Here is a 25,026-nt window from a genome sequence, read left to right on the forward strand (position 1 = left end):
GAACACTAGATGTATTCTGGAGGGATTTCAGTAATGGCTGAAGTTCTGGCTTGAGCAAATATATTAATTCAACTATCCAGATTTAGATATTAATGTTAATAGCAACTGATTTTTAGCCTCAGGCTGGTGAAGCTTTATGACATTAAGATTACCCATGATACTGTCTTTTTTTTTGAAATTCATTTGGGTGTGTTGCTTTTTTTTTTTTTTAAACAAATAGGAGCACAGGTCTGATGGTTATAAAACTTTCATTCATTCATTCAACAACTATTCATTGAATAACCTCTATGCCCTTGGGAAATCAAACACTAAAACAGTCTGTGCCTTCAAGGGGAATTGCCTAGCAATCCAGTGCTTAGGACTGCCTCTACAAGTGGAAATTTATGTCAGTTCAGTTCAGTTCAGTTCAGTTCAGTTGCTCAGTCATGTCCGACTCTTTGCGACCCCATGAATCACAGCATGCCAGGCCTCTCTGTCCATCACCATCTCCCGGAGTTCACTCAGACTCACGTCCATCGAGTCCGTGATGCCATCCAGCCATCTCATCCTCAGTCGTCCCCTTCTCCTCCTGCCCCCAATCCCTCCCAACATCAGAGTCTTTTCCAATGAGTCAACTCTTCACATCAGGTGGCCAAAGTACTGGAGCTTCAGCTTTAGCATCATTCCATTCAAAGAAATTCCAGGGCTGATCTCCTTCAGAATGGACTGGTTGGATCTCCTTGCAGTCCAAGGGACTCTCAAGAGTCTTCTCCAACACCACAGTTCAAAAGCATCAATTCTTTGGTGCTCAGCCTTCTTCACAGTTCAACTCTCACATCCATACATGACCATAGGAAAAACCATAGCCTTCACTAGACGGACCTTAGTCGGCAAAGTAATGTCTCTGCTTTTGAATATGCTACCTAGGTTGGTCATAACTTTTCTTCCAAGGAGTAAGCGTCTTTTAATTTCATGGCTGCAGTCACCATCTGCAGTGATTTTGGAGCCCCCCAAAATAAAGTCTGACACTGTTTCCACTGTTTCCCCATCTATTTCCCATGAAGTGATGGGACCAGATGCCATGATCTTCGTTTTCTGAATGCTGAGCTTTAAGCCAACTTTTTCACTCTCCTCTTTCACTTTCATCAAGAGGCTTTTTACTTTCTGCCTCTTCACTTTCTGCCATAAGGGTGGTGTCATCTGCATATCTGAGGTTATTGATATTTCTCCTGGCAATCTTGATTCCAGCTTGTGTTTCTTCCAGTCCAGCGTTTCTCATGATGTGCTCTGCATATAAGTTAAATAAGCAGGGTGACAATATACAGCCTTGACGTACTCCTTTTCCTATTTGGAACCAGAGTGTTGTTCCACGTCCAGTTCTAACTGTTGCCTCCTGACCTGCATACAGATTTCTCAAGAGGCAGGTCAGGTGGTCTGGTATTCCCATCTCTTTCAGAATTTTCCACAGTTTCTTGTGATACATAGTCAAAGGCTTTGGCATAGTCAATAAAGCAGAAACAGATGTTTTTCTGGAACTCTCTGGCTTTTTCCATGATCCAGCGGATGTTGGCAATTTGATCTCTGGTTCCTCTGCCTTTTCCAGAACCAGCTTGAACATCAGGGAGTTCATGGTTCACGTATTGCTGAAGCCTGGCTTGGAGAATTTAGAGCATTACTTTACTAGCATGTGAGATGACTACAATTGTGCGGTAGTTTGAGCATTCTTTGGCATTGCCTTTCTTTGGGATTGGAATGAAAACTGACCTTCTCCAGTCCTGTGGCCACTGCTGAGTTTTCCAAATTTGCTGGCAGATTGAGTGCAGCACTTTCACAGCATCATCTTTCAGGATTTGAAACAGCTCCACTGGAATTCCATCACCTCCACTAGCTTTGTTCGTAGTGATGCTTTCTAAGGCCCACTTGACTTCACATTCCAAGATGTCTGGCTCTAGATTAGTGATCACATCATCATGATTATCTGGGTCATGAAGATCGTTTTTGTACAGTTCTTCCATGTATTCTTGCCACCTCTTCTTAATATCTTCTGCTTCTGTTAGGTCCAGACCATTTCTGTCCTTTATCGAGCCCATCTTTGCATGAAATGTTCCCTTGGTATCTCTAATTTTCTTGAAGAGATCTCTAGTCTTTCCCATTCTGTTGTTTTCCTCTATTTCTTTGCACTGATCGCTGAAGAAGGCTTTCTTATCCCTTCTTGCTATTCTTTGGAACTCTGCATTCAGATGCCTATATCTTTCCTTTTCTCCTTTGCTTTTCACCTCTCTTCTTTTCACAGCTATTTGTAAGGCCTCATAAGACAGCCATTTTGCTTTTTTGCATTTCTTTTCCATGAGGATGGTCTTGATCCCTGTCTCCTATACGATGTCACGAACCTCATTCCATAGTTCATCAGGCACTCTATCTATCAGATCTAGGCCCTTAAATCTATTTCTCACTTCCACTGTATATTCAGAAGGGATTTGATTTAGGTCATACCTGAATGGTCTAGCGGTTTTCCCTACTTTCTTCAATTTGAGTCTGAATTTGGTAATAAGGAGTTCATGATCTGAGCCACAGTCAGCTCCTGGTCTTGTTTCTGTTGACTGTATAGAGCTTCTCCATCTTTGGCTGCAAAGAATATAATCAATCTGATTTCGGTGTTGACCATCTGGTGATGTCCATGTGTAGAGTCTTCTCTTGTGTTGTTGGAAGAGGGTGTTTGCTATGACCAGTGCATTTTCTTGGCAAAACTCTATTAGTCTTTGCCCTGCTTCATTCCGCATTCCAAGGCCAAATTTGCCTGTTACTCCAGGTGTTTCTTGACTTCCTGCTTTTGCATTCCAGTCCCCTATAATGAAAAGGACATCTTTTGGGGTGTTAGTTCTAAAAGGTCTTATAGGTCTTCATAAAACTGTTCCACTTCAGTTTCTTCAGTGTTACTGGTTGGGGCATAGACTTGGATAACTGTGATATTGAATGGTTTGCCTTGGAGACGAACAGAGATCATTCTGTCGTTTTTGAGATTGCATCCAAGTACTGCATTTCAGACTCTTTTGTTGACCGTGATGGCTACTCCATTTCTTCTGAGGGATTCCTGTCCGCAGTAGTAGATATAATGGTCATCTGAGGTAAATTCACCCATTCAGTCCATTTTAGTTCTCTGAGTCCTAGAATGTCGACGTTCACCCTTGCCATCTCTTGTTTGACCACTTCCAATTTGTCTTGATTCATGGACCTGACATTCCAGGTTCCTATGCAATATTGCTCTTTTCAGCATTGGATCTTACTTCTATCACCAGTCACATCCACAACTGGGTATTGTTTTTGCTTTGGCTCCATCCCTTCATTCTTTCTGGAGTTATTTCTGCACTGATCTCCAGTAGCATATTGGGCACCTAATGACCTGGGGAGTTCCTCTTTTGGTATCCTATCATTTTGCCTTTTCATACTGTTCATGGGGTTCTCAAGGCAAGAATACTGAAGTGGTTTGCCATTCCCTTCTCCAGTGGACCACAACAGTTTCACAAAGTAAAATCGATGCTCTGGTATTAGGCAGAAAGGGAAGGGCAGACAGTTCTTCAGTATGTTTCTTGGTTGCCTCCAAAAATAATCTTAATGCCTAAGTGGCATATTTTAAGCCCATTCAGCTGTTGACTGTGGATTTGTTTTTTTTCGCTGCTTTTAGTTTGTTGCTTATTGCACTTACTCCTGTTTAATTCTGGAGAAGGCAGTGGCACCCCACTCCAGTACTCTTGCCTCGAAAATCCCATGGATGGAGGAGCCTGGTAGGCTGCAGTCCATGGGGTCACAAAGAGTGAGCGACACACAACTGAACGACTTCACTTTCACTTTTCACTTTCATGCATTGGAGAAGGAAATGGCAACCCACTCCAATGTTCTTGCCTGGAGAATCCCAGGGACGGGGGAGCCTGGTGGGCGGCTGTCTGTGGGGTTGCACAGAGTCGGACACGACTGAAGTGACTTAGCAGCAGCAGCAGCATGTTTAATTCTCAGCTATTAGATGACCAACTCCTTGAGAAAAAGACTTGTCTTATTCACATGCACACCCTCAGAACAGAGCAGACTTTAGCAGAATCAGTTCATAAGTACTATGGGCATGCAAACCAAATATCCAATTTGCTAGAATTATTTTGCAACTAGGATAATGAGGTTTATGACTTTTTGTGTATGGTTTTAATGTCAACTATTATGACTGAGGTCCTTGCTTTATTTCCCTTTCAGGGTGTATTTAAGATAAGTGTTGTCTCTCGTAAAATACGCTACATTAATTTGTTGGGAGACAGACCTGATTTTCTTACTGCAAGGTTTCTTTGCACTTAAAAGAAAACTCCAGTAAAATTCTGATCTAAAGCTGAAAGTCTTAAAAAAAAAAGCTAACAAGTACTTTTCCTTCCATTTTACTCATATTATTGCTTCAATCTGCAAACACAAGTAGCTGCTTTCCATTTTATTTATAAGCATGAAACCACTGTTGAAACTTTGAGATTGCCACAATTTGGCTTTTTTTTTCCCTATAAAGCAAATTATTTAATTATACAGACAGACAAGGTGTCGTTCCTGTATATATCTCGCTCTTCAAATGTTCTGTAATCACAATTCTGTGTTTTGAAAGCTCTTTGCAAAACTAAAAACATGGATCCTCAGGAGACTCCAATCAGGGAATGCTTTCAGTCAGCGACCAATCTCACCCCTTGAAGCCTGGGATGGGAAAGGCAGCCCTACTGGAGATAATCAAGCCCTGCCAAAGACCGCAGAGGGCCCCTCCCGGGAGCGGAGGCGGGGTCGAGGGCGGAGACGGGGCCGGGGGCGGAGCGTCGCCACGCAGAGAGGAGCCCCCCGCCCTCCCCGCAATTGGCCTGCGTCGCTCGCGGGAATCCGGGTACTGCGGGCGCATCGGCTTGGCCCTTTCCACTCGTTCTGGGCGCCCTGCCTGAGCATGCAGCTACTTCGAAGACTGCGGCTCTGGGGGCTCGGCGCCTCCGCAGGCCTGATCGCCTCGGCCCGAGCCCCGGGCGCCAGCCGCTACCACCGCCCCCCGCCCCGCCCCCGCGCGCCGCCCGCCAGTCCTCGGCCCCGCCTCCGCCCCCGCGTCGCGCTTAGCCCGGAGTCGCAGCGCCCGGCCGTCGTCGCCTGCAGAGACCCTTCGCCCGCCACCGCCGCCTGCATGGAGCTCCCCGGAGCTGGTGAGCTCGGGCGGGCGGTGTGGGGCGACTGGAGTTTGGGGGCGTGGGCTCGGCTTGGCCGCGGGGAGGGCCCGGCCTCTCCGCCCCGCCTGCGCCCCCAGCGCTTGGAGCGCGATCCCACCCCCGCCCTTTCCTGGGGCTCCTCTTCCCGCCCTGCGGGGAATTCGGTGTAGCAGCAGAGAACCCGATACAACCGGGCATGATCAGTGCTGCTTGTCAGCGAGTGTTTTTGTTCGTGCACGCACTGTTGGTGCGACGGGAGGCCGGGAGTGTGAACCCTTTCTAAGTTTCACTTTTCTTTCCCGATGATCTTCTAACCTTTTAGAAACTTCGTGCCGACACGTACCCTCCGACGGTGTTTGTGTGATCAGCAAAATCTAGAAAAAGCTCCGTTTTTATACTTTATCACAAAGGCTTGAACCGCCGCACTTAGGTTTTCCTCGTAGAATTTTATTATCGGTGTGGAAGTGACCTCTCTAAACTGGCGCCAGATCTGCAGTAGGGCTCAGAATGAGTTTCCAGTTTATGTCAGCATTTGCTGTGAACTGAAGTTGGTGGGTAGAGCGAGTTAGGGGTTGGACTTTTGGTGAAGGGCACCAACAAGCCAATTAGAGAAAAGGTGCTCTTCTGTGAAGGAAATGTCAACCCATTCCAGTATTCTTGCCTGGAGAATCCCACGGACGGAGGAGCCTGGTGGGCTACAGTCCACGGGGTCACAAAGAGCAGGACACAACTGAGAGACTTTCAAGTTTTTCTCATGTGAATTTTTTGAAATATAAACGCATGAAAATGAAAGTGAAAGTGAAGCCGCTCAGTCTGCGACTCCATGGACTGTAGCCTACCAGGCTCCTCTGTCCATGGGATTCTCCAGGCAAGAATACTGGAGTGGGTTGCCATTTCCTTTTCCAAGAGATCTTCCCTACCCAGGATTTGAACCCGGGTCTCCCACATTGTAGGCAGACGCTTTAGCGTCTGAGCCACCGCATAGATATAAAAAGCATGAAAATCTTAAAATGTTATGTAATGACCGTTAACTAGTGTAAATATGTTTACAGTTGTTGAGGGAATGAAATGATGAAGACCTTGGGAGGTCAGTGCTGAGGGTGGGAATTTTTGAGATGCAGTTATAAACGGAAACTTGTCAGTGTCAAAGAGAAGGGTTTCCCACCCCAGTTCCTTCACTGTGTGGCCTTGGAATTGAGGATGCTGATGGCATGCTTTTAAGATGTTTGTGGAGTTTAATGCCTTTTTACATTGCGTTTCACATATTATTAGCTTACTTTGTCCATTTCTGGCTAGTAATTTGGGTTGTAATTTTGTTCCTTTTTCATGATGTGGAAACCAAAGCATGGAGGTCAGGTGACTTGTTGACAGCTGTCAACATTTCTCCAGTTGTAAGATGTTTCTATTTTTAGTAGCTAGGCCAGAGCTGGCATGGATGATGGAACTGACCCTTTCCACTGATTCTTGGGAACTATACCAACTATATAGCTATTGTTTAGTTGCTAAGCCCTGTTGACTGTTTTGTGACCCCATAAACTGTATAGTCCAACAGGCTCCTTCTGTCCATGGGATTTCCCAGGCATATTGGAAATACTTCTTGGGGAATATACCTACCTGGTAGAGTGAGTAGAAGAGAATTTTGCTTAATAAAGTTGTGCTTTGTTATCCAGATAGGAAACTTACAATTTGTGTGAGGAAGGGCAGACTATTCTTTTTTTCTTCTATTGGTCTGTCTTTGATGAAGTCATTTGTGGAAGTACACATGTATTTGAATATTAGTGTGTACTTTATGTACAATTTTATAGTGTATTTTAAACATGCATTAATTGTTTTCTTACAAAACTAATGACTCTATTTGAAACATTTGAATAGCAGGAAATGTATTGAATACAACTATGTCAGCCTTTTTGTCTATAATTGTACACATAGTACAAGTGCATATGCATTCTTATATCTGCTCTTTAAAATGAAAATGCTCTTCTTAACCAGAACAGATACCAGGCAGATATCTGGGTGTATTATATTATATAAAATGTGTATATTATAATATAAACCGTTAATGTGAACTTTCCAGCAGTGCTGTTGCTGGCAGGTTTTGGTGGTTGAGTAACTGGATTCAAAGTCTAGCCTCAAGACCTGTAACCTGAGGCAAGTTGCTTAATTGGCTAGTCTGTGAAAAGAGTTTAATATTACCCTGTTATCAGGGTAATATTAAACTAAGGGAGTTAACCATCTTCTGTAAAGTGCTTTCAGCAATGCCTGGCATAGACACTTGCTCAAATGTTAGATATTGTTGTTATTGCTAGTAGTGGTTAACCAGTCTTACCTCTTTTGTTTTTGACCACGCCATTCAGCTTGTGGGATCCTAGCTCCCATACTAGGGGTCGAACCCTTACCCCTACATTGGCATCTCAGAGTCTTAGCCACTGAACTGCAGGGAAGTCCCCCTCACCTAATCTTTACGGTTTTAATTCACTTAGCAACATTACTCTTACTTGGATTTGTACAAAAGAATTTTAACAATAGTTAAACCAAATTTTAAATACAATGATCAATTTATAGTTCAAGTCCTTTATTTCAAGGTTGGTTATTATTTTATTTATTTATTTCTGGCTAAGCTGGATCTCTTGTTGCACACAGACTTTCTCTAGTTGCAGAGAGCCGGGGCTCCTCTTCGTTGCGGTACACATGCTTCTCTTTGCAGTAGCTTCTCTTTTTGTTTAGCACAGGCTGTGGGCACCCGGGCTTCAGTAGTTAACGGCGCACAGGCTCAGTAGTTGTGGCTCACAGGTCCTAGAGAATACAGGCTTGGTAGTTGCTGCTAGCAGGTTCTAGAGCTCCAGCTCAATGGTCCTGGTGCTTGGGCATCGTTGCTTGTGGCCCATGAGTTGAGTTTAGTTGCCCTGAGGCGTGTGGAATCTTCCTGGACCAGGAATCAAACCCATGCCCCCTACATTGGCAGGCAGATTCTTACCCCAAACTGTACCACCAGGGAAGTCCAAAGGTTGGTTATTTTAAGGCAATTTTTCCAAAACAAAAATATGTACTTCTGTAAAAGAAAATGTCATTATGATTGTTGTTCAGTGGCTTGCTTGGGTGTGTCTGACTATTTTTGACCCCATGGACTGCAGCACGCCAGGCTTCCCTGTCTTTCAACTTTCTCCTGGAGTTTGCTCAGACTCATGTTCATTGAGTCAGTGATGCCATCCAAACATCTCATCCTCTGTCGCCCCCTTCTCTTCCTCCCTTCGGTCTTTCTCAGCATCAGGGTCTTTTTCAGTGAGTTGGCTGTTCACATCAGGTGTCAAAGTATTAGAGCTTCAGCTTCAGCATCAGTCCTTCCAATGAATATTCATGGTTGATTTCCTTTAGCATGGACTGGTTGGATCTCCTTCCTGTCCAAGGGACTCTTAAAAGTCTTCTCCAGCACCACAGTTCAAAAGCAGCAATTCTTTGGCACTCAGCCTTCTTAACAGCTCTCACATATGTACGTGATTACTGGAAAAATAATAACTTTGACTATAGTGTCTTTTGTTGGCGAAGTGTTATCTCTCTAGGTTTGTCATAGCTTTCCTTCCAAGGAGCAATCATCTTCTAATTTCATGGCTGCAGTCACCTTCCACAGTGATTTTGGAGCCCAAGAAAATAAAGTCTGTCACTGTTTCCATTTTCCCCCTTCTATTTGCCATGAAGTGATGGGGCTGGATGTGGATGTGTTTAATTCATGTCTGCCAGCCTTTGCTGAAACACTGGAGCTTAGAGAACTGGAAGAAGTGTTTCAGATTTGAGCCCTGTTGAGAAACATTGTTCTATAGGATGACGTAGAACCTGGAGTTCCAAGAGCTACTTGGAAGTGGTATTCTCTTCTTTTTGAGTTAATAATTCATGTGACACCATGGACTGTAGGCCACCAGACTCCTCTGTGTATGGGATTTTCCAGGGAAGAGTAGTGGAGTGGGTTGCCATTTCCTTCTCTAGGGAATCTTCCCAACCTAGGGATGGAACCCAGGTCTCCCATAATATGGGCAGATTCTTTACCAAGTCTGACCCACCAGGAAAGCCTGTTAATAATTCATATCTCAGTTCAGTTCAGTTGCTCAGTCATGTCTGTCTCTTTGCAATCCCATGAATCGCAGCATGCCAGGCCTCCCTGACCATCACCAACTCCCAGAGTTCACTCAGATTCATCTCCAGTGGTTCAGTGATGCTATCCAGCCATCTCATCCTCTGTCGTCCCCTTCTCCTCCTGCCCTCAATCCCTCCCAGCATCAGAGTCTTTTCCAATGAGTCAACTCTTCACATCAGGTGGCCAAAGTACTGGAGCTTCAGCTTTAGCATCATTCTTTCCAAAGAAATCCCAGGGTTGATCTCCTTCAGAATGGACAGGTTGGATCTCCTTGCAGTCCAAGGGACTCTCAAGAGTCTTCTCCAACACCACAGTTCAAAAGCATCAATTCTTCGGCGCTCAGCCTTCTTCACAGTCCAACTCTCACATCCATACTTGACTACTGGAAAAACCATAGCCTTGACTAGACGGACCTTAGTCGGCAAAGTAATGTCTCTGCTTTTGAATATGCTATCTAGGTTGGTCATAACTTTTCTTCCAAGGAGTAAGCAGTCTTTTAATTTCATGGCTGCAATCACCATCTGCAGTGATTTTGGAGCCCCCCAAAAGAAAGTGTGACACTGTTTCCACTGTTTGCCCATCTATTTCCCATGAAGTGATGGGACCGGATGCCATGATCTTTGTTTTCTGAATGTTGAAGGTTTTCAGCTATTTGGTAATTTAATAGAAAAAATTTTGTGTTTCAAGTTGTAGACTCTTGTTGATTTTGACATACCATTGCATTCAAGAATTTTATTTATTTTTTAAAAAATTTAAAAATCTTTTAAACATTTTATTTACAGTGTTGTGTAAGCTAAGTGATCAGTGATGATCTTTTCTATGTAGGTGCATTTGCCCCAAATATAGATATGTATAGATTTTTTAAAACTTTTGTTTAAATATAAGCTGTGTATTTTTCAACACAAGTGTAAAAATAGAAAGGAAACATTTACTTGTTCTCACATATTTCAATAGCTGTGAATAGATTCATGGTAAACTAACACTTGTTGAACACCTGCATGCCAGGCACTCAAGCTTAATAAGGTTTGACTGTAATATAAATAAATCGCATTATTGAGCATACTATTAATTTTTTTGATTTTGGTGTTGAACATGACTAGTTAATATAAAAAATCAGCAATAAAAAGGTTTTAGCTGTCTTTTTTTGCTTTTATCTACAAAATAGGTGTGTCTGTGTGTAGAGTGTCTGTAAATAATATTAAAGATTACTAAAATTACAATAAAAATTTAGTTTTTTTGGCTTATGTTAACTATAACTTATCATGAATATTTATTATCTTGAGTATTCTAAGCCATATTCTTAATGGAATGTGTTTTTAAAGGTCTGATATATGAAAATAGAGGATTATAACAGAATGAAATAAGTGACTTCTTTAATATCTTCAATGGTAAATTAATCATTAGTCAATATATAGAATAAAAATTATGTAAGTATCCCAGGATTTTGTTCAGTTCTGGTTCAAACACCATTTGTGTCTAAAAGCATGGAGGATAATGGTATGGGGAGACCACCAGCTGATAAATTTAGCAATTGACTTTATCAGTTTAAACAGACACCCTCTTTCCCTTAACCTCCTCCTGAGGCATATAATTGTTCTACCCATTATTAGAAAACAAAAAAACAAGGACCAAGTGTGAAATGTCACTCTAGTATTAGTACATGTCTTTGGAAGAGCTGTCAGGGAAACTATAAGATCTTTTTTGCTTTTAACCATTGAATTTCTAGAAAAGCATATTTAGAGCTATGTATTTTTAATGTGTGAATTTTAATGTTTGAATTTCCCATGTTAATATAATAATGGAATGAAAAAATTTTTAAATCTTTTCTGAAGGAAAAATAAAAGTCAGAGTTTATACAGATGAGAACACATAATTGATGTTGTTAACAAATAAACATGGAAGAGATTGCCAGAATCTTGTTAGCTTGTGTTCAGAAGTTATGTGAAAAATGTAGTTTTGGAGTTAAGAAAATGTGTCTTACAAAGGATCTTGAGGTTTGTTGATTAACTCAACTTTAACCCTGAGTTGAGTACTGTGCTTCACGAAATTATTAAAGCTGTTTAACATAAAAATAGATTTATAGAAATGTAGAATATGGTATAACTAAATAAGTAGCTTACAGTATGTTTGAATACCAATTTTACCATTTCTTAAAAGATGTTAATTTATATTGAGTTCAGTTAGTTGAATTGCTTTAGCTTAGGATATGAATTAAAAAGTAAATAAAAATAATACAGTTTTCTTTTTGTGATGTTATAGGGCTGAATTCCAATGAATGTGAAAGTGTATCAAGCAAAGAAAAAATGTCAGAAGAATTTGAAGCCAACACCATGGATTTTCTGGTAGATTTGCCATTTGCTACCATAGATATTAAAGAAGATAGTGAAAGTAAGTGCTTTATTAAATAAATATGTGTTTAGAAGCAATGAACAGTAAATTTAGTGATATATATATTTTTTCTTAATAAATAATTTCACCTTAAGTATTGTTGTGTTTTTGAGTTTGGGTTGTTAATTAATAATTGTTTGGCTCCATAGTATAGAATCCGCCTGCCAATGCAGGAGATGTGAATTCAATCCCTGGGTCAGGAAGATCCCCTGGAGAAGTAAATGGCAACCCACTTCAGTAATCTTGCCTGGAAAATCCCATGGACAGAGGAGTCTGGTGGGCCACAGTCTGTGGGGTTGCCAAAGAGACGGACACAATTTAGTGACTAAACAACAACGGTAACAACTCTCAAGATGATCATAATCCTTAACTATGAACCTAAGGTTAAGTTAAATGATAAGGTTAAGTTAATCTTAACTTAAATCAAGGTTCAAAACAGAGTAGTTCAGTGAGTTTTCTTTCTTTCAGTCATGCATCTTTCCTTAATGGGGCATTCAGTTCTCCTCGTTGAAATTATCATAATCCTTATTTTACCTCACCGAATTCTAAGTCTAGCTTTGTAATTATTGCAGATTTTAGAGATACTAGAAATCACTGTATTTTGTACTTATTCAGTTCAGTTCAGTCGCTCTGTCGTGTCCAGCTCTTTGCAACCCCATGAACAGCAGCACGCCAGGCTTCCCTGTCCATCACCAACTCCCGGAGTTCACTCAAACTCATGTCCATTGAGTCGGTGATGCCATCCAGCCATCTCATCCTCCAGTGTCCCCTTTTCCTCCTGCCCCCAATCCCTCCCAACATCAGAGTCTTTTCCAATGAGTCAATTCTTCGCATGAGGTGGCCAAAGTACTGGAGTTTCAGCTTTAGCATAATTCCTTTGAAAGAACACCCAGGACTGATCTCCTTTGAGAAACCTATATGCAGGTCAGGAAGCAACAGTTAGAACTGGACATGGAAAAACAGACTGGTTCCAAATAGGAAAAGAAGTCTGTCAAGGCTGTATATTGTCACCCTGCTTATTTAACTTCTATGCAGAGTACATCCTGAGAAACGCTGGGGTGAAGGAAGCACAAGCTGGAATCAAGATCGCTGTGAGAAATATCAATAACCTCAGATATGCAGATAACACCACCCTTATGGCAGAAAGTGAAGAGGAACTAAAAAGCCTCTTGATGAAAGGGAAAGAGGAGAGTGAAAAAGTTGACGTAAAGCTCAACATTCAGAAAACAAAGATCATGGCATCTGGTCCCATCACTTCATGGGAAATAGATGGGCAAACAGTGGAAACAGTGTCAGACTTCATTTTCTTGGGCTCCAAAATCACTGTAGATGGTGACTGCGGCCATGAAATTAAAAGACGCTTACTCCTTGGAGGGAAAGTTATGACCAACCTAGACAGCATATTCAAAAGCAGAGACATCACTTTGCCGACAAAGGTCCGTCTAGTCAAGGCTGTGGTTTTTCCTGTGGTCATGTATGGATGTGAGAGTTGGACTGTGAAGAAAGCTGAGGGCCGAAGAATTGATGCTTTTGAACTGTGGTGTTGGAGAAGACTCTTGAGAGTCCCTTGGACTGCAAGGAGATCAGCCCTGGGTGTTCTAATACTATTAGGTTGTATATTAAAAATACTTCAGATCTTAAGTATTTTAAAGGGTTGATTAAAACCTCATTTACTTGAAAAAACTTTTTAACAGAAAAATGTATGTCATTAGTACTTGGTCTAGTAACTGATTGTCTTGAGTCAGTTTTTAAAAAATTGTAAATTGTGTCCTGTATTTCTCTAATTTATTGGAGAAGTCTGTAATATTTATTCCAAATTTTATTCTAAAGGACTTAAGGCAAATATTTATCCCAAATAAGAAAAAATGATTTGTGCCTGGCAAAGGATGTAAAAGATAAAGCTCAGTTAGTAAATAAATATATGGAAAATTATTCAACTTCATGAGTATCAAAGGATGCACGTTAAAATATGATTGTAACTTATCAGATTGGGAATATCACTCAAAAATAATACTCCGTGATTTTAAGGTTTTATCTTTGTGGCTTCTGACAGTGTATTGTTGTAGTAGTCCTTTTAGAACGGGGTTTATTGGGATCTTAAGCAATGTTCATATGTGGGGTGGAGTCGCTCATGGAATTCCTAGTGTAAGGACATAGTCTTACTTGTGGGAAGAAGTTTTATTTATAAACATGTGTCACAGTGTTTTTAAGTAGTAAAAATATTGCCAGAAAACCCAAATGTCCGTTTGACTGTGGCTGAATAAGCTATACCAGTGCCTTTAGGTTACATAGTATTGAATTATATATTATGCAGATATTTCTAGAAACTATGTAATGGGGAACATTTCTAAGTCACTTCAGTTGTGTGCAACTCTTTGCACCCGTATGGACTGTAGCCCCCTAGGCTGCTCTGTCCATGGGATTCTCCAAGCAAGAATACTGGAATGGATTCCCCTGCCCTTCTTCAGGGGATCGTCCTGACCCAGGGGTGGAACCCGCGGTTCTTACCTGTGGCCTGCTGCCTTGGCACGTGGGCTGTTTACCACTAGGGCCACCAGGGAAGCCCACGTAGTATCGAACTGCATATTATGAAAGTATTTCTGAAAACTGTATAATAGGGAATATTTCCTATGTAAAATGCAAAGTGAAAAATTAGGGGGGAAATATATGTAATGTTAGTTTACAATTGTGTAAATACTTTAGGTGATCGTCACCAAAATTCCTAGTGATTGTGTTAAGATAGTAGGTTTCTGAACAATTTTTTTTCTTTATTCCTTTTTCTAATCTTCAAATTTTATGAACTCAATTCTTTTCATGAAAAAATATGATAAAATTTTGAATTGTGGTTAGAAACTTAATTTTAAAGATGTGTGCTTCATTGAGTCAGTAAACAGGGAGTTAGAGAAACTCATTTTTCTTTGATGTTATCCACCAAGATTTTACTAATGGTGTTAAACTGAGGCGGTTACAAGTGAGGGCTGTGGAGTCAGACTGTCAAGGGACAGAATTTACTCCTACACTTTGCTGTTGTGTGCTTTGAGCAGGTGTCTGGGCTCACTTTCACTATCTCAAAAATTGGTATAAAATGGTAGCTGTCTCATAAGATTGTTGACAGGATTCAACTAACTTATTAATAATATAAAGTCCTTCCAATTGTGTGTGGCAAAGAACTTGTCTCCATAAATTTTTATTAATTTAATCTTACCAAAATTTTTTGCCAAAATAAGTATTTAAGAATGTGTCCCTTGAAAGCAGTATTTTATAATAATATCATTGAGTGCTTCTAGCCCATCACTAAATGCTTTACATTTCTTTGCTTAATTCTCACAGAAAATTAGAGGGGAAAATTATTTCTTTAGAAAGTTTTAGTAATTTGCTGAAGATTATTCAGAGTGCTTAGTCACTCCAGTTCTGTCTGACTCTCTGTGACCCCATGGATCATGGCCCGCCAGGCTCCTCTGTCCATGGGATTTTCCAGGCAAAGAGTACTGGAGTGGGTTGCTATTTCCTTCTCCTTATTCAGAGTAATTCTATGAAATATAGAAAGTAATAGTCTTTGTTGTGTACTTAGATTTTAAGTGGTTACTTCAGAGATTTGATGGCTTAAGTAGCAAGAAAACAAGAAAAAGAATATAAAAGCAAAATTATATTCACTCAGTCTTTTGGCTAACAGCAAGTGTACAAACAGTCAACCAACAATAACAGATGGACTACATTACATTAATTTCTCTCATAATTCATTTCCTTGTAGTTTTTTGAGAGAATTAAAAAGCCTTTAAGAAAATTAGATAATTTACATTAAAGTGACACACGTGGTGCGTTAGGTAAAAAAAGTCAGCGCATGGATGAGTTTGTCAACAAGACCAGATTCATGAGAGCACATTAAAATGGCTACTGAAATCATTATGAAAATTAACACGTATAATAAATTAAATTTATGGGATGGGTTTACAAGCTTTAGTTCAACTAATAATTTTTTTTCTGCCGAACAGTAGAAGTTACTCTAAATAATCCCGAGAAAGATTCAGGGCGCATGGCCAAAGCTTTCTACATTTTGCTTCTATTGTCATTGATCTTTAATGTTTTTATTGTAAACTTGATGTTACTCGAATACTTTGCTCATTGTATTTTCCTATGAATTAAGTAAAAGTGTTAGTCACTCAGTTATGTCAGACTCTTTGTGACCCCATGGACTGTAGCCCACCAGGTTTCTCTGTCCATGGAGTTCTCCAGTCAAGAATGCTGGTGTGATCATTCCCTGCACCAGGGGATCTTCCCGACCTAAGGAAAATAAAAAGATAATAGTAAATTATATTTTAGAACTTAGATTATGATTTAAAAGTTGTAAGTAAAATGAAGTTCAGTAAGGAAAAAGGGACTTTATACCCTGGCCATACAAATAAATCTGCTAATGAAAGGCATAGAAGATATGCAAACAAGTGTCTGGCAAGTTGACCATAAATCAGCAGGACTCACTGAAATAGAAAAACACAAGCATACTACTGACAAGTGTAAATTAAGCTGTACTATAACAATAAATACAGGATTATTTCCCCCCTTTATTTGTCCAGCTCACACCAGATTATTTTAAACTTTACCCTGTCTGTGAGGTCTAACAAAAGAAAAAATTTAGATAATCCAGTTCAAAGGAAAGCTTGATAGTTATTGATAAAAAGGAAGCTAAGGGAATTTAGAAAAACGCTGTACTTCTTTATTTTTACCAAGAGGTTGTATTCTGAACTGGGGGCTTTCTGCTGTATCATTCTCATGATACCAGAATTGTTAGAGCTATTATAAATTGTAACTATTACCTTCAGAGATTCTGATTTTCCTTCTCTGAATATCTGCAAAATGGACTTATGGAACATTTGAAATGGCAAGAATAAGTAGTTACAGACAGGAGGACTCTAGTTTTAAACAGGTAAGTTATAAAACAACTTAAAATACTGAAGACTTCAGTGGTCTGTTCTTCTGCTTAGTACTGTTTATACTGAGTAAAATACAACAAAAGTATGTCTTATGTTCAAAGTAAGAAATAGATTTTGTAATGCCACCCAGTATACATATATATGTAAAAAACTGAAATTTCATGAAGTAATACTTATATATACCAGAAGCAGTGTACTGTTTACCATTCTGTTGTTTTGTTTTGCTTTCCTTTCCATTCCAATCTGTCCATTCTGGTTATTAAAAAGTACTTTTAAAAATTATCTTCTCTGGTGATTTCATAACCCACTAATGGGTTGATACTTGCAGTTTGAAAAAAGAAAAGATAGACTATAGGTTCTGGTTTCTCTTTCTACTGTGTTAATTTTGAGATGAACTAAAGGTTATAACATCAACTGGATTATTAGTTTGGCCACCGTTCTTTATTTAATTTCTGCATCTCTTGTGTCTCCTGCATTGGTAGGCAGATTCTTTGCCAACTGTGTCACCTCGGAAGCCCAATTTCAATATAAAATATCTTAATTAGTACAGAGGTAATAGCAGTTGGCTCTGTTATTCCAGATCACAGATTATATTAAAATTGGTTTCCTTTTCCTGAGTACCAGTTTACTAACAGCAGATGGAGGTGGGCTTGGAATGTATTTAGATTTAAAATATGTGGTACTTCATCAGCATATTATATTGTGGCTTCTGTTTAAAGTTAGTTTGTTTAGTGCATGTTACTACAAAGTAAGGACTGTTTCTTATATGTATCTGAAATTACAAGCAGCTCAACATATTTGATTTTCCAAGTGAAAAAAGCTGCATGGAAGTAAAACCCAGGGGCATCACATGAGGCAATTCAGATACTGCTCATACTTGACAGGTGGTGCTAGTGGTAAAGAATCTGCCCGCCAATGCAGGAGACATGGGACACAGGCTTGATTCCTGGGTTGGGAAGATCCCTCAGAGGAGGAAATGGCAACCCACTCCAGTATCCTTGCTTGGGAAATCTCATGGACAGAGGAGCCTGGGAGGCTTCGGTCCACGAGGCTGCAAAGAGCTGGACATGATTGAGCATACACACACAAGACCATGCGGATGAGAGTGCTGTGAATTTTTTTTATAAAAGTTCTGTCAAGCTCACATGTATGAAAGAAGCTAATTTATATTTGTATTCTCTGTGAAGGTATGTCATTTTAGCCATATTAATCATTATGCATATTGTTGAGAAGTGTAATAGAGAAATGGATGCACAAACAGACCAGTTAATTCTGTCTTAACCTGTAACAATACAGTCAGACTTATTACCCAGATCACCTAGTTCTTAATTGACCCGTCTTCTACGTCTCCTTTGAGGGTTCGCAGATATGTTGATCCTAGAAAGAAAGCGTGTCTGTTCCCACAAATGCTTAATTTTAAAATTTTAAACATTTTCTACTGTTTTTCTTAGAAGTTCGCATTAAAATATTATTTGCAACATTCATTTAAAATTATTTACTCTTAATATTTCAAAGAAAAACAGAACAAGGACAGTTTCTTCTGCTCTTTGATTTTGTTCATAGTAGTAAGTACTTATCTAGAACCACAAGAGAAAAGCAGTTTGTTCCAGTGGAAATTATGCTAGAAGGAGAGCTTTGAAAGGTCTGGATACCAGGTTTGACTGTGACACTGAGCTGTTTTTAAAACTTTTTTTTCTCTTCTGTTCATTGTATGTAAAATAAGGAGTTTAGTTAGATATGCACAGATCTTGTGCTCTTGGTCACTATGGTTTGTTAAGGCTGATCTCAAAGATGAAACCAACTTCATAAGACTGAATCTAAGGCAAAGTACTTCCTCCTCCTTTGCAACATTATACCTCAGAAGATATAGTTATGTTTGCAGTTTACAAAGTCCCTATGAGGTACTCTACTGTTCAAGAAGACACAACCTGAAATATAAATTAATGGTAGTTTTCCATGCATGTGGAAGCCCCTGATAGAATCTGTTAAAGAAAAAAAAAGCATTTCGCACTGATTTGAAAATTACTTCTAGGAGTATAGTTTCATAATAAGAATTGTTGGTTGTTAGAAGTGTCTTTTGAAGATGACTTTAAAAAAGCATGCTAAGTGTTTTTCAAGTTAGGTATGGTCAGGGACTATTTTTTTTCTTTAGTTTCTTATCTGTTGCTGGCTGATACTTTTGTGAAATATATAATAAAACATTAGTTACTAGAAAAAAACATTAAAGAAAAGATCTACAAAACAGAAGCCAGAATTTAACAGACAAAGTTACTTTGCCTACTTGCTCTGAAAGTTTATAAAGCATCCTTTCAGTTTTTGCTAATTGTTTGTAGTGTGACATTAGCCAAAAATTGAACTTTCAGTGGTACTGCTGCAAAAGTTAGGAATATACATATTACAGGATGGATAAAAAATGATTTTTCCTAGCATCATGAAAATTGTGGCAAGGGGAAGAGAATGGTTATTAGTTATACTTCAGATCAGAGGTTAGTGCACCATAGCCCATGGGCCAGATCTGACTATCTGCTTTGTAAATAAAGTTTTATTGGAAAACATTTGTACCCATTCAGCTGTGTTTTGTCTACAGCTGACTTGGGTAGTTAAGACTGTATGATCTGCAAGGCCTAAAATATTTATTATGAAGTCTTTTATGGAAGAATTTGCCAATTCCTATTTTAGATTTGAAAATGACAGTTATGAATGATTGCTAGTTATATAGTGCTTTTTTTTTTACTAGTTATATTATTTTTGTTTAAATGCATTAGACATATTATTGTTTCACTTTTTTTCTCTAGTCACTGATGTTCCCAAAGTAAATTTGGAGAGAAGTAAAGAAAATGAATGCAACAATAAAGAGCAAATAAAGAAGAGGAAAAAAAAGCGAAAAGATTATCAGCCCAACTATTTCCTATCCATTCCAATCACCAACAAAGAGGTGCTGTGTTTTTTTTTAAAGTATTTTTACTAGATTTTATTCTAAATTATATTTAAGGTGCACTAAATGCTTGTAAGCTCTGTTACTTTCAGCTTTTAAGAGTCTTCAGTGGCATTTTAGCTGGGCAGGAAATATGCAGTATACACACACACATAGGGAATATAAAATACAGGGACTATAGAATATATTTAAACAATAATTTTGGAAAATATTATTTAAGCAATCATATTTAAATGACAGTTTTACAAAAGCCACTTTAAAAAATGTTGCCAGATAGCATGTCAAGGTTCTTTTTAAAGTTTTATTCATCATAATGAAAGAATGTTTTAGAAGCAGAGAGCTGGTAGGAAAAAAAAAAAAAAGATTCTGAAATCTCTGTGGGGAAAGTAAACTGGGATTTGTTGCTGCTTTGTCCAGTTTATGGTAATGATTATTGCAATACAGTTTCTTCAAAAATTACTCATTGTTGTACCAACTTAATGGTGTACAATAAACTTGGTAGAAATCTATTAAAAGTCTGAAAATTTAAGGTGGCATCAATAATAGGAAATGAAACCAGCCAATTGGCCCACAGTAAGATACCCTAACATATAACTGAGACAGAAAACTGTAGTAGCTAAGCCTTTTAGAGCAGTATGATAGGAATTGTAAGCTGTCGTCTATGGGGTCACACAGAGTTGGACACGACTGAAGCGACTTAGCAGCAGCAGCAGCAGCAGGAAAGAACACCTCATTTGGAAGTCTGACTGTTTCTTTACTTGGCCCTTTTAATCACTTCAGAGCTATATCTGAATTCCCGTTTGATTGTGGACTCTGATCTCTTAACTGGGCATATGGTCAGGTTGTTTCTCCCTTTATTTAACTAGAATGTTTCTACAGAATGCTAATGAATTTTTAAAACTCAAAGCAAACAAAATTGAAATCAAAGAAATTAATATAAAAGAACAAATTCTGTTGGGGCATTCCAGGAAACTTCTAGTCTGTGAGGTATAGTTCACTTGGGAAGAAAAGATACATAGAAAGATAAGTGAAATTACCTAGCAATACAGAACTTTAGAGTTTGATACAGTACAGAATCAAAGTTTGATTTTACTGGTATGTAGTGGTAGGTTCAAAATTCTCCAAGCCAGGCTTCAGCAATACGTGAACCGTGAACTTCCTGACGTTCAAGCTGGTTTTAGAAAAGGCAGAGGAACCAGAGGTCAAATTGCCAACATCTGCTGGGTCATGGAAAAAGCAAGAGAGTTCCAGAAAAACATCTATTTCTGCTTTATTGACTATGCCAAAGCCTTTGACTGTGTGGATCACAAGAAACTGGAAAATTCTGAAAGAGATGGGAATACCAGACCACCTGACCTGTCTCTTGAGAAATCTGTATGCAGGTCAGGAAGCAACAGTTAGAACTGGACATGGAACAACAGACTGGTTTCAAATAGGAAAAGGAGTATGTCAAGGCTGTATATTGCCACCCTGCTTATTTAACTTATATGCAGAGCACATCATGAGAAATGCTGGGCTGGAAGAAACACAAGCTGAAATCAAGAGTGCGGGGAGAAATATCAATAACCTCAGATATGCAGATGACATCACTCTTACGGCAGAAAGTAAAGAGGAACTAAAAAGCCTTTTGATGAGAGTGAAAGAGGAGAGTGAAAAAGTTGGCTTAAAGCTCAGCATTCAGAAAACGAAGATCATGGCATCCGGTCCCATCACTTCATGGGAAATAGATGGGGAAACGGTGTCAGACTTTATTTTTTGGGGCTCCAAAATCACTGCAGATGGTGATTGCAGCCATGAAATTAAAAGACGCTTACTCCTTGGAAGAAAAGTTATGACCAACCTAGATAGCATATTCAAAAGCAGAGACATTACTTTACCAACAAAGGTCAGTCTAGTGAAGGCTATGGTTTTTCCTATGGTCATGTATGGATGTGAGAGTTGGACTGTGAAGAAGGCTGAGCACCAAAGAATTGATGCTTTTGAACTGTGGTGTTGGAGAAGACTCTTGAGAGTCCCTTGGACTGCAAGGAGATCCAACCAGTCCATTCTGAAGGAGATCAACCCTGGGATTTCTTTGGAAAGAATGATGCTAAAGCTGAAACTCCAGTACTTTGGCCACCTCATGTGAAGAGTTGACTCATTGGAAAAGTCTGATGTTGGGAGGGATTGGGGGCAGGAGGAGAAGGGGACGACAGAGGATGAGATGGCTGGATGGCATCATTGACTCGAAGGATGTTAGTCTGAGTGAACCCTGGGAGTTCGTGATGGACAGGGAGGCCAGGCGTGCTGCAATTCATGGGGTTGCAAAGAGTCGGACACGACTGAGCAACTGAACTGAGCTGAACTGAGTGGTAGGTTAACTGTAAAATACCCCTGAAGTGTTTAGCCGATGGCAAGTTTAATGTTTTTGACAACTATAGATTATATTAAAATACTTGTAAGTTATACAGACAGGTTTTCTATAAGATTTAGGATCATGTGTACCTACGGGCATTATAGGAGAGCAGGTTAGGTCCTGAGGAAACTGCACATGAAACAGGCCAAGTGACATCCCACATTTTTTGTGATTGAAGGAGATGCCAGTTTCCTTATTTTGGTTTCTTGCTTAGAAATTGTTCCACTCCAGAGTCTGTGTGTATAGAAGTTGGGCGAGCTCTTCTCTAAATAGCTCTTCTTGGTTCCCCTGGTCGGAGCAGCAGCTCTGCATTCCCTCCAGCCTGCCCCAGCTCCTGCCAGCGCTGGGCCTGCTTCCCACCTCCTCCAGTAAGGACTGGTGGGACGATGTGCTAGGATAAGGCCGGTGGGAAAGGGTACTGAGGGGAAAGAGGGTGGAGAGATTCTTTTCTTCTGACACTTCGATTGATCACAAAGATGGGAGGAGGAGATGAAAGAGAACCATCTGCAATCCTTAGTTTTTACCCTGTAAGTCACTGTGGCCTTTGTTTCTGCCTCTTTGCTGCTGGCAGGTTCTGTAGAAAGTGGGTGTAGTACAGGCTTTGGAGCCTGACCATCTTTGCTCAGATACCAGCTGGATCACAAATGCCTCTGTGGATGTTGGTCACATTAGCTAATTTTTGTAGTTTCAGTGTCTTGAGGTGTATAGTGAAGGTGATAATGATTATTTTCTAAACCCAAATTTGGACACATCACCTTCATCCTTATGTACTTCAGTATCTTCCCATTGATACTTGGATAAAGACAAAGGCTTTACCATATTCTAGAAGGTTCTATATGGTTTGACCTTTTCCACCTCAGCCCCTCTGACCTTGTTTGAACTTGCCAGTTCCACCTGCCTGCAGGAAAGCTTTCTCTGGCTAGAAGTTTTCTTTTCTCTCCTTTTGGTTTTGTTAATGCCAAAACCTCAGCTCAAACTTCTCCTACCCGTGAGCACCCTGACTAGGTCAACCCCTGCCCCCCACACCATTGTCATCCTTGAAATCTGACACTTGTTAGTCCTCCGCACAGTTTTACAGCTCCTTCCCAGTACCTAGAACAGAGTTTGGCAGGAATAGAGGTACACACACACAAAATACTGTCATTGCAGGGCAGAAGATGTTTGCGGCATGCCAAATTCCAGCCAGAACAAATTTACAAATAATAGATACAGTGTTATACATGCTGGTTTTCTGTAATAGGGGTTCAGTGATAGTTTGTTTTCCAGGAGTTCGATGACTTGTAATAGTGGGGTACACAAGTTTCAAATAACCTGGAAACCAAAGAATTTAATGTTTCTCTCTTAAGAGACTGATGAGTGGGTAACAAAGCTTAATGCCTATATAGGGAGGAGGGTTAGGGACTAGGACAAGATGGGGAAGACCCTTTTTATATCTTCTGTATGAGTACCTTTTTTGTTTGTTTGTTTGAAAGTATCTAATGTTAATTTTCTTTTGAAACTGCTTATGGGCTTTTGTGGGGAGTCCTGGGAAAAGGAGCAGCATTTATAACATTGTTTCAATGGGAGACTGTATTCCAAGTTCCAATTAAGTGACCTGCAAACAAGCTTTTGGAAGCTAGCACATTGACAATGAGCTGCTCTACTTTTGGCCTCTACTTGTTGGCATCTAATTTTAAAGGAAAAAGGATTCAGACTTACATGGGCCTTTGATTTTTAAACACATTAGTAGACATTTGGAATGATTTAGTTTTGGAAGGTCATGATTTTCGTATTTTTAAGAAATAGATTTGGAAAATGAATTAGAATGCATAAAAATATCCTAATTGCATGTATATGAGAATGTGTTTCTCCATTACCTACAATTACACATTAATTTAAAATTAAGGAGAAATTGAATGGTATTTTAGTGAATCCTGAATATTTCTTAACTGACTAGAATTGCTTAATTATTAGTTTTGGGTGGATTTGCCCATATATTGGTTTTGTATACTTTCTTATAAGAGGTAATAATATAAGTCAACACTGAAAAATGCAAAGGAAGCTAATTGAAATTAAGAATGCATTAATGTTTTGGTAAGATGACACTTATACCAATGGAAAAATATGATACTCTTTAAGAGTTTTAAAAGGCATTTGTTACATTTATTTCTGTATTTCGTTTTATAATGTGAAAATTACTGGTCTTATGAAAAGATGAAATATGATTACACATTCTGTTCCTTTCTGGGAAATGTAATTGTGAAAATACGTGATGTCATCATGCATGTTAAACACTTTGGTAGATATAGAAAATTCTCCTATCTTCAGATAATTTTTTACTTTTACTCTACTTACCACTTTATCATCAAATTTTCAAGTTTTTTTTCATCCTGTAGACAAGCAAGAAAAATGACTATATTCATCTTTGAAGAGATGTTAGGTAGCAAATTGATGTGATAATTCTGTTAAACCTTAATGAGGCAGCAAATTTAGAAATGATGTATGTTAACAGCTTAGGACAAAATCCAAAAATAATGTCAAAAGATGAAGTAAAGGACACTGTCCTTCTGTGTGCTAGACTATAACCACTCTCCCTCACATACTGACTTGAAGGCATTTTCTTTGAGCTCATGTATGCTTTGAATCAACTAGAAAGCTTAACATAAAAAAATGAAATTTCTTGTTGCTTTTACTTTTAGGCATGTGGAATATGGCTTCATGGTGAGGTTTAGCAGTTGTATATCTTTTTTTATTCTCTAAATACAAAGAAATTACTCAATGAATGAAATATTTAAGATTTTAATAAGCTTTTATTTTTAAAAATTTCTTTCAATATCCTATTTAAATATGGCTCTGTAATGTTAGGCTTAAAAAATGTGCATTGTTCAATACTGCCAGTGGCTGGGGATTATGATAACAGATAAGCTTCAATGGCTTTGTAGAATTTTAAACAGTGGCTATAAAAATTAGTTTCCTTTGGCCTTTAATGACATTGGTACTTTTAAAAATGGCATACAGAGAAGACTCTGAAGTAGTTTCCTTTTTTCTTTTTATCGTTTAAGAATGTAATTAAGAATAAAAAGCATTAAAAA

General features: G+C 39.1%; 1 protein-coding gene across 2 annotated transcripts in view; it reads left to right on the forward strand.

Moving 5' to 3' along the window:
• The window catches only part of AKAP7 (A-kinase anchoring protein 7), a 125,528-nt gene continuing 105,289 nt past the window's right edge, over window positions 4,788–25,026 (forward strand). The window contains exons 1-3 of one of the 2 annotated variants that reach the window (XM_018053219.1): window positions 4,788–5,180; window positions 11,569–11,697; window positions 19,421–19,560. In XM_018053219.1, the coding sequence (XP_017908708.1) occupies window positions 4,934–5,180; window positions 11,569–11,697; window positions 19,421–19,560 (516 nt within the window). In that variant the 5' untranslated portion in view covers window positions 4,788–4,933. The remainder of the gene's footprint in view (window positions 5,181–11,568; window positions 11,698–19,420; window positions 19,561–25,026) is intronic. The other variant, XM_018053218.1, reaches the window with a different exon arrangement.

This window comes from Capra hircus, chromosome 9 (assembly GCF_001704415.2).
Source record: "Capra hircus breed San Clemente chromosome 9, ASM170441v1, whole genome shotgun sequence".
Taxonomy (NCBI): domain Eukaryota; kingdom Metazoa; phylum Chordata; class Mammalia; order Artiodactyla; family Bovidae; genus Capra; species Capra hircus.